Raw genomic sequence first — 10,718 nt, 5'->3', positions numbered from 1 at the left:
CATTCATGCACACACATACACCTAACTAGTGTCAGAAATAGCATCATGAACATTAACAACTTCCTTTATTATGAAATGTGCCAAACAAATTTAACTGAAAGACACACATCAGCCTTACAGAAAATACCTCATCAAATACAGAAGGAAAATTACGATTCTTAGTGTTCAAAAATCTTAAAAATCAAAAATAAAAATATAAATAACCAATAAGAAGGATGTAGCTCAATGCAGCTCTTGCCTAGCACTAATCCAAGGCCCTGGGTCCAATTACAACACTGTGCAAACAAAACAAAACCAGAGAACAGGAAAAAGACAACCCAAAAGAAAAAATGAAATGGTGACTATCCACATAAAGCCAACAGACAGCAGATTAAAAATGAACATTCTAAGTTGTAAATATAAATTAAAATAGGAGCTACTACTCAATAGAAATTAACAGGAGAGAATATTTTCTACCTGGCAGTTGATAAACAACTTAAGAAACTGAGGCGATTCCATAATTCATAACATGTTCACTTTGCGTAAGAATGCAACCCACACAACCCTTTTCTGAGATGATTCTGCAACTACACCCCAGGAATCTTTTACTGGAAAGCATATGGAAAAGTGGTGGTGGTCACAATACGATGATTTTCTTCTTTCTATTCTTTAGAAATTTAATGAGTATGACCTCTCTACATGTGTTCCATTGTTCCGATGCATCTACACACATACACAAACAAATGCAATTTAAAAGAAAAAGAAAAGAGAAAGTAGGTTTGGCAAAGCACAAATGCAGACTGAGTGAGGTATGGATACATTCCCAGCTGGGGTAGGAAGGTCATAAACCTGAGGCCATCTTGGGCTACAGAGATAAATCAGAAGGAGAAAGGGAAGGAGGAAAAAGAGGAGGAAGGGAACGAAGGAGGGAAGGAAGACAGCTGGGTGGAAGGGAGCACCCACCTGTAAGTGGTAATTGACTTCACTCATGGGCAAGTTGTGAAGCTCATTTATCTTCAGTAGAATGGTCCACTTCTATAATAGTATATTTTCTCTTGAAATGGAAAGTAGAACCTGCTTTGGAAATATTTTAGATCAAAATCTCCACCTTGCTCTCTGGTGCACAGTTCTAAAGATGTAATCAGTGCACCAGAAAGGCCTGGGCCAAAGCCCTCTGGGCAAATGTAGCTCTGCCTAAAGGTAACTCTGTAACCTGCTCCTGTGTCACATGGCTGCATGTCACAGGTATGCATCCCTGCTCTGTGCGGAGTTTATTATTCTCCTGGAGACTCAACATAAAGCAATGGATTTGTAAACTATGCCTGAGCTGCTGACCACAAAGAAAACACACAGAGTGCTAGATAAACAATTAACAAAGGTATGGGAACAGATGCAGCATTGAGTGAATGTGCACTGCTGATATAGGAACAGCCATGTCACAAACCTTAATGCCTCAGACTCATGGTACTGGCAAGGACTTCCCCAGGTCAGGCTTGGAGGAATGGCAAGGCCTTCTTTTGGTCCTTATGTCTGTACAAATGCTGACAAATTCCTCCTCTGGGGTGACTGCAGCCCGAGGCTGCTCTCCTAACAAAGATCAGCTAACCTGACTCCTTTAGCAGTACATAATAAAAACACAGAGTGTCTGGGCTGCTGGTGTACTTTCAGAGAGCATGGCCCTTCCAATTTCAGCCTTTTTGTACATTTCTATGAGTCTGTCATTTCTTAATCCTCCTATCACCCCAATCAAGACATCCCATGCAGGTCATAGCATGTGGGTATCAGAGGCATCTGTTTGAGGGAGCCCCATCCCAGCTGAGCTAAGATAAACATTCTGTAATCATCTTGAGAGTACTCAGTCTCACCCACATCCATCTGTTGGCCTATCAGTTGCTCCTCCTTCCCAAAGCATCCAGAATGTGATGGATTTGCAGTCCTGCCCCCACGACCAGCCTGCCCTGAACGCCAGCAGCTCTCACTGAAGGTATTCCTGGTCTTCATCTCCCTGCCTTCATCTTTGCCCCCTACAGTCTGTTCTTCACAGGGAAGCTGTCGCGATCCTTTTAAAACCCAAATCAGGCAACTTTATTCTCCAGCTCAAAATCCTCTAATAGCTCCTAACTCATAAGAGAAAGGTTATAAGAGGGGATGGGGAGCTGGCTCAGTGGTTAAGAGTACTTGGTGTCCTTCCAGAAGATGCAGGTTTGATTCCCATCAGCCACAACCATCTGTGACTCTAGTCCCACAGGATCCAATGTCCTTTTCTGACTTTGGTGGGTACCTGGGATGAATGTGGTACACATACACACATGTAGGCAGAGCACTCATACACATAAAATAATTATTGTTTTAATTATGAGAACCTATCATGCACAGACTCTTCTCTCTTTCAATCACTCTGTATTGCTGCTTATGGAACAGGTCCAGCAGCAGGCTATGCTGGGTGGGGTGGGGGGCTTTTTCTGCCTAGGATACTGTTTCCTCAGATGTCCCCAGGGCTCACCCCCTCAACTTCCCAAGTGTTTACTGTAGATGTATCTTCTCAGTGGAACCTCCATTAGTCCAACACACAAATCACACATGGCATGACAGGTATGTGGCTAGTTTCCTGTCTGGTTTCTAAGAGGTCCATTTGGTTTTTCACGTCTGTACTGATAGAATTCTGGGTAAAGGAATGTACAGATCTGTAAAACTACATGAAACCAACTAATTTGAAGCAGAGGGACCAGCAAGCTCAATGGCTCTGAGGAAGGGGAGCACAGAGGAAGGCAGAGTGGTGCTGATGAAGTGATGCTGGGACACAAGTCCGAAAGAGCAGGGCCCCGCCGACTGGGGAAGGTCATTATCAATAGGAACCCGTTAACCCAGGCCAGCCTTTTACAAACTTCTGGCTGCACTATGACACACATATTAGAAGAAAGAACCACCGAGGCAGCCCAGGAGGCAGACTAGTGCCTTAACTCTGATCACACAGGGCCTCATCTTGCACTGAGAAACCAGGAGCTGAGGCAGAAGAAGGAAGTAGATTCCAGAAACACTTTGGGAGGAAAAGGTAACAGAACATACCACATCTGTGAACTGAAGACCAGGGGTCACTGTGCTGAGGGATGGGCAGCAAAAGAACATGCCAGGGTAATCTTTAGCCGGGAGTTAGCAGTAGGCATCGGGTGCCATTCTGAGACAGCTGAGTGGGGATTTCTAATTAGACAGATGTCGATGGAGAGTGAGCAGATCACAGGAAGGCACAGTGGGTAAACATCACACTGGAGATTTGTACTTTGTGGCTGATAAAGATCTAGATTTTCAAGTGACAGAATAATATTTGTGATTATAAAAAAAATGACCCTGACTAGCAGGTAGAACACAGACATGTATTAGGGGACTGAGGGAGGGAGGTGAAGCACTGGGCTGTGGCACGGAGAGAAGGCTCCCTTTGTCACCACCCATCTCCTGCATGACGAATGGAGGCATGGTAGACCACATCAGTGCACCCATTACATCCTCCCTCTGTGGGTCTCCCCAGCATCCTCCTGCAGAAGCCTCTCCTGCTGCCCACTGCCCATCTCTGGCAAGTTCTAACATATTGCTCCGCCTCAGGGCCAAAGCTTCTGCTCATAGCGCCTCTTCCAGCGTGCATGGAAAGCAGCCTTGACCTCTAGGAACTGGCTGGCTAGCAGGAGCCAGGTCTTCACCTGAGGTTAGCTGGCTTGGCACCCACAGCAAGACCGCGCTGTTTTCCTGCGGGATGTGAGCGACCTTGCAGAACACTCACACAAGGCATCCGCCAGGGTGACAAGCGACACAGAATATGCGCAATGCTGAATTCTAAGCACTGATTAAAAATAAGATCACTGTCTCAGTTTGCTTACTATTGCTGTGATGACACGCCATGACCACAAACAACTTACGGAGAAGGATATATTCGGCTTACATGTCCTGATCACAGTCTATCACAAATGAAAGTCGGCAGGCACCAAAGCGGAAGCTCTGGGGAACACTAGTTACTGGTGTTACTGTGTCCTTGCCCTCCAGGGTTTGCTCCCCCTGCTTTCTTAAACAACTCAGGACCACTTGTCCAGGGTGGCACTGTCACTTGTCCACGGTGGACTGGGCCCTCCCACATCAATCATGAATCCAAAAAATGCCCCCACAGACTTGCCTACAAGTCAATCTCATGGAGACCTTTACTCAGTTGAGGTTCCTTCTTCCTAGATGACCCGAGCTTGTGTCAAGTAGACCGAAAACTATCCAGCACAGGCACTGGGTCACCTACAAAAATACCAGACATCCCCCTCTTCCAGCTCTCAAGTGACCAGGTTCTCTCACGGTTTCAATCCTTCTCCGACAAACCTTCCAACATGCCTGAGGGCACCACCCCAGTAGAACTGCCTGGCCTCGCCTATTAGCACTTGAGCCATAGAAAATCTGTTCCATGGACCCTCCTACAAACAACCCGGCTGACGCACACATCCGAAGAAGTATTTTCTCTCCCCTCCTGCTGAGAGAGTACAGCTACTAAACTCATCTTCTCTGGCTTCAGGTGTGATCTACAGGGCAAAGGCAAATGTCACCACAGGGAAGGACTATTAAGGCTCTTAGAGGGACATTAATGCAGTGCCATTCGAAGGCTTCTGTAGCCTCTGTTAAGCAGTATACTGGAGGGGGAAGGAAGTCTGAAAGTAGATACAGTGTTAGGAAATTTAGTCCCAGCTGCTCACAAGACTGAGACAAAGGCCAGGAGTTCAAGACTTGTCTAGGCTATACAATAAAACCTGTCTCAAAAACAAACACACCAGGTGCTAGGGAGATGGCTTAGCAGGTAAAAAGTGCTTGACATACAAGCATGAGGGTGTGAGTTTTAGCTCCTAGACCCCAGGACACACACAAAAAAGCCAGACACCTAGCATGAGTATCTATAATCCTAGTGTTCCTAGCAAACAAAGCTCTTTCTGTGCAAGCAAAATAGATGCCCTAAGTTTAGATCCCCAGCGCTCATGTACAAAGCCAGAAACTGTGCAAATGCCACCCCAGTTCTGGGGGAAGGCAGATAAGGAGACCCTGGAGCTCACTGGCCAAGAATCTAGCTGAATCTGTGAGCTCCAGGATCAGTCAGAAATTCTTCCTCAAAAATTAAGAGTAGAGTACAATAGAGGAAGTCACCTGCATCCAGCCCTGATGTCCACATACACGTGCACTGCACCAGTACACACATAAGCACACACATGTGTATGCGTGGAAGTGCATGTGCACAAGCAGACACAGACAGAATTTCTTTACGGACAAGCTGTTAGGGGCACAGACAGGGTTGACAGATACACATTTACAGTATGTTGCCCTACTATGTGTTCTACAAATATTCCAGGAGGAAATGAAAACCAGAAGCAGTAACATTTCTCTGAGATCCACCACACCCAGCAGGACCACTCCTTGCTACTGTCTGCCTTCTAGCGGCTCACCTAATCCACTGAAGAGGTCTACTAAGACCAAAGGACGAGAGAGATAGGGGCACTGCCAACCAACTGCTGAAGGGTGGACTATGAACTCTGGGCTCTGACTTGAGGATAGGGAAAGCCATGGCCCTAAGGAAAGTGGGTGAAGCGTCAATAACTGAACAAACCAACTGCAAAGATTGTACCCAAGGGTGGAGAATCACGGTATCATGGTGGGAAAGGGTGGTCACAAAGGATTGAGTACCTCTAGGCAAACTGGTGCTCACAGGGACACTGAGATCACATATTGACTATATTAAGAATTACAGGAGGTGCGTGTTTCAGCACCACATGTTCTAAAACTGCAACGGCACAGAGGTTAGTCTGGCCTTTGTGCACAGATGATACAGAAATTTTTGAAGTGCTCCATATTTTGTATCAGACCCTATAAAGGATGATACAAAAACCAGCTGTGGGATTTGGAGAGGTTGTCCCAAGGCCCATGAGTAGAAAGACAGAAATAAGGAAGGCTAGAAGAGGTGAGCCATGCACCCAGGTCTTTAAGGAACTGGCTGAGTAACTGGGAAAGGGGGAGCAATCCAGATGGATATAATGAACCTCAAAAAACGGGAAGGGTAACAAATAGCACAGAGAACACGAACACCTCATATATCCTCAAACACCTGATCCTTGGGGCTATAGGTGAGAAACAAGAGGGGACACTTGGGAAGTTTTCGAGTAAAGGACACCCCTAGGGAAACATCAACATTAGGCACAGGGAATGGCTACAGAGGCCGAGGCACTGGAGGGGGCTATGGACATGGAGCACTCATCTCAGAGGAAATAGTACAGGTACTGTGGATGCTAGGAAACAAAAAGCAGGGCGCCTGGCAGCACAGCATGACGAACACAAAGAGAGGACAAAGAGAGTCGGAGTCTCTTTCCTGCTGCTGTGACAGAACAACTGGGTTTAGTACCTTAAACAGCAAAGACATTCATTTGGCAAATAATTCTGGTGGCTAGAGGTCCAAACAGCAAGGCACCAACCTGGCAAGACCCCCTGACTGTGTCTTAGTAAGAGAGAAGTGAAAAATAAAATAAAATAATAAATAAATAAAAAAAAAGAGAGAAGTGGATGGGGGAGAGGCATATAAGAAAGAAACAAGGTTTTTCATGACAGCCCACTCTCACAACAACCAACCAAGTCCCAAAGAATAAAAACTCCCCTTTTCAAGAAATATAATATCCAGGGTTGGAGACAGGGCTTAGTAGTTAAAAGCAAGCATCTCAGCACACACATAAAAACCCAAGCCTGGTCTTGCACATGCGTGTAATCCCAGGGTGGGGTGGGAAGGCTTACGGGTTCTAAACCTGATTGGAAACCAAAAGCTCCTGGTTCAGCAAGAGACCCTGCCTCAAAGGAAAAGGGTATGATTAAGGACATTTACGACATCCTTTTCTGGTCTTCATAGGTGTGTGTGTGTGCGCAAACACACCACCAACACTCACAGACAAACAAAAATTCACACACATATACACCAAGAAGAAAAAAGAAAAGAAATGCATTAAGCCTTTTTAAAGGCCTCTACAGCTCTCAAAGGCATGATTTCCCACAGTGACACATCAGGAACCAAGCCTACCATCCTGGGAGGGGATAAACCATACTCAGCAACAGCACAGGGAGAGTTGGCTATGATAGCCAGTCAGTCTTCCATTGACTACTGCTAGCATTGGTATCAAAGGAGGCCATGATGATGACGTGGGTGAAAGTGCCAATAACATCCAACCTGAAACACCTGCTATGGCTGAAAACACTCCATACTCATCCTCGGCACAACCTCAGACACAGACAACTTCACCACTGTTCCAGGACTCTGTACCAATGGAGGGAGCGAACCAAAACACAGTGACAGAACTGTAGGGGCCCTGGGAGGTGGGCTGACTATTTAAATGTTGTTTCAGGATTTGATGCTGTAACTCAGGGTGGCAGGAACCAGCTACAAAGTGGTCAGCAGCTTCAACAAAAAAAAAAAAAAAGAAAGAAAGAAAAGAAAAACACAAAACAAACCCAAATCCAAACCATTACTAGTTTTTGACAACTTTACTTTGTAACGAATTATCAATTTGTACATTAGTATCAATTTCCTTTTTTTGTATCAACTTGCATCCATTATCTCACTTAAACCTCACATCTAAAAGATATGTTAACTTTATTATTACCATTTATTTATTTATGTATTTATTTATTTATTTATTTATTTATTTATTTATTATCTATATAGTGTTTTGTATGTATGTATGCTTGCAGGCCAGAAGAGGGCAGAGGGCACCAGATCTCATTATAGATGGCTGTGAGCCACCATGTGGTTGCTGGGAATTGAACTCAGGACCTCTGGAAAAGCAGTCAGTGCTCTTAACCTCTGAGCCATCTCTCCAGCCCATTATTACCATTTTTTTTTTTTAAAAAAGCAAGGGATAGGGAGGAAGATTTGGGCAAAGAGAAGAATACTTTGTTCATATGTCCCAAAAGCAATCAAGTGATATCACAACTTTTGGCAAGACTGAAAAGTTTTATGTGACATGAAGACGTTGATCTCACAGGCAAGATGGCTCAGTGACAAAAGAAGCTTGCAACCAAATCTGATGACCTGAGTTCAAGTCCCAGGATCCACAGGATAAAAAAAAGGAAAGAACTAACTCACCTTACACCAGCAGTTCTCAACCTGTGAGCAGCAAACAACCCTTTCACAGGGCTTGCCTAAGACCACTGGAAACCACAGACAATTACATTATGATTCATAACAATAGTAAATTTATAGTTATGAAGTAGCAGTGAAAGTAATTTTATGTTGTGGGAGTCACCACAACGTGGGGAACTATATTAAAGGACCGCAGCACTAGGAAGGTTGAGAACCACTGGTCTACACTATCTGCTGTTATACACACATGCAAAGTGAATAAATGTAATTTAAAAAAAATTTCAAGGATGCTGATCACAGCATCACAGAAAGCAAAGACCTGCTTGTAGGGCAGGGTCACCTGAGATTTTTTACTAATAATTATTGCTGGTGTGCTCTCCCCCGCCCCTTCTGCTTTCCTGTTCTCCGCTGGAACCACGGGTTCTGTGAGTCTTTCCCTAATTAAAGCTGAATATATTCTTATAATTTGTCTGCCTTCATTTACACTAATATACATATGCACAGCCCTAATGTTGGTGTTAGGTGTCTTCCTCTATCACTTTCCACCTTATGTTTTGAGACAGGTTTTCTCACTGAACCTGGAACTTGCCAACCTGGCTAGACTAGCTGGTCAGTAAGCTCCAGGGATCCCTTTGTCTCCACCTCCCCAGGCTGGGGTCGCAGGCATGCCATGCCCAGTTTTTTAATGGATGGTGGAGATGTGGACTCAGGTTCTCATGGGTGCACAGCAAGTGTTTCACCAATTAAGCTATCTTCCCAGCCCCACCAACCCTACTTCAGAGACAAGAAAACTAAAGCAAAAAGGAAAAAAAAAAAAAAACCTTAGGGGGCTGATGAGATGGTCAGTGGGTAAGAACACTTTTTGAACAAGAGGACCCAAGATGGATTTCCAGCAACCCATTAAGAGGAGTATGACTGCTGCACACTAGTATTCCCAGAGCTGCAGGAAAGAACGGATTGCTGACATTGCTAAGCTCTAGTTGAAAAGGTTAGTCTTGGGTTCAGTGAGAGATCCTGCCTCAAGAGAACAAGGCAGGGTGACAGAGCAGGACACCCAACGTCCCCCTCCAGCATCCACAGGTTTACACACCCACACACGTGTGTGTGCACATACACCACAAACACACACACACACACACACTTTTTTTTTTTTTTAAGTTAGGAGCAAGTTTATACTCTGGCAGAGTCTGGCTCCAGAACTGGTCCTTTAAATCCCTAATTCCATTGTCCTAATTCTAAAGCCCCCACTCCTCCCTTGTTCTAAACATTATCCTGCTCCCTTCTTTCCGTCTTTTCTTGCCAGTTTAAACATCCCTGTAAAAACTCCACACTCTAAAGATATTGCTGACTCTCTAAGAGCCCAGAACTAAAGGATGAGCTTACTCTTCCTCCCAACTGGGCTGTGTGTCTAGTAGGTCCACGCCATGTCTGTTTTGCTCCACCAGTATTCCCAATCACTGAAACACTGCCAACTAGCACAATGTAATGTCTCAATAACTTTGTTGCGAGAAAAAAAAATGAATGAATGGCATGCAAGCTTTGTGTTTTCTCTAGGTACACCAGCACCGACAATGTCCCACCACCATCTGCTACCACTCCACAAATACGGTGGTCTGTGTGTGGTACAGACTCTACAAACAAACACTGCGGGGGCCCAGGACCTACCACCTACCCCTCGGAGGACTGAGTTCCAAAAGCACAAGAATCATGCCCAATTTTAACAGGCTGTAACCTACAAAGCAAGAAAATTTGCATTTCCAAACCATCAAAGCTGTAGTTAATACTTGCGACATACCCCGTCTTACCTGAAGGCCAAGATCAAGTAAGCTTGGTTCACCTCCTTACTTCCAGTCGTGGTACCCCAGGTTCACACACACTCGGTCAGTATGACTTAAATGAACCCCTCCCTGCTCCGTGCACTTCCCAGGCGTAAAGAAAGAAAGGTCCGCTCCAGGTGGGTGCGGCAGCTCCTCCCCCAGTGTCCAAGCGTGGGCTTTGGACAGCGATCCGCCTGCCACCTAGGCCCGGGACCCCGGCGCCCATCTGGAGCCCCGCGCCCCCACGCACCTCTTGCAAAGAGAAGCATCTTCGCAGGTGCCGCGCACTCCCTCGTCATCCAGGTCAGAGTTCGAAGCGCAGGAAGAGAACGAGGACTCCCTCGAGCTGGTGGCCATGTTCGTGGGATGTTCTGGGGTGCGGCACCCACCAGGGACATGGAAACGGGGTCGACGAGCAGTGGGAGAAGCGACAAAAAACACAGACAAGGACCAGAGAGGCAGGACTAGGGGCTCGCTAGGTGGGCGCAGTCCAGTGACGCCGCCCCCACGGGCCGCCCTGCCACCTTCCTGCTGATTGGCGCCTAGGTCATGACGTTTATTAGACCAAGCTCCTCGTCCAGTCAGACCACGGAGCGGCCCATTGTAAGGCTCTCTAAGCTCCGCCCACAAACCCCGGAAGTTTCTTAAGGTAACCCCGAGAGGCTAGGAAAGCCGCGGTGCTTTCTGGGATATGTAGTCTTAGGTGCTCTGGGGTTTTCTTTTGCTTTATTGTTGGTCAGGAATTTTTCTAAGTATGGTCAACTCAGGGCAGAAGTGCGAGGAGGATCCTTAGC

At 45.9% G+C, this 10,718-nt stretch overlaps 1 protein-coding gene across 2 annotated transcripts in view; it reads right to left on the bottom strand.

Moving 5' to 3' along the window:
- Lcmt1 (leucine carboxyl methyltransferase 1) overlaps positions 1 to 10,429 on the bottom strand; it is a 73,013-nt gene extending 62,584 nt beyond the window's left edge. Inside the window, exon 1 of one of the 2 annotated variants that reach the window (XM_005351182.2) lies at positions 10,175 to 10,429. In XM_005351182.2, coding sequence (XP_005351239.1) covers positions 10,175 to 10,281 — 107 coding nt within the window. In that variant the 5' untranslated portion in view covers positions 10,282 to 10,429. Of the gene's footprint in view, positions 1 to 9,912; positions 10,122 to 10,174 lie in introns of those variants that run through there. The other variant, XM_026781664.1, reaches the window with a different exon arrangement.
- Between the last annotated feature and the right edge of the window lie 289 nt (positions 10,430 to 10,718).

Source organism: Microtus ochrogaster, chromosome 8 (assembly GCF_000317375.1).
Source record: "Microtus ochrogaster isolate Prairie Vole_2 chromosome 8, MicOch1.0, whole genome shotgun sequence".
Taxonomy (NCBI): Eukaryota; Metazoa; Chordata; class Mammalia; order Rodentia; family Cricetidae; genus Microtus; species Microtus ochrogaster.
The sequence above is the reverse complement of the archived record's forward strand: the minus strand, read 5'-3'. Positions and strand labels throughout refer to the sequence as shown.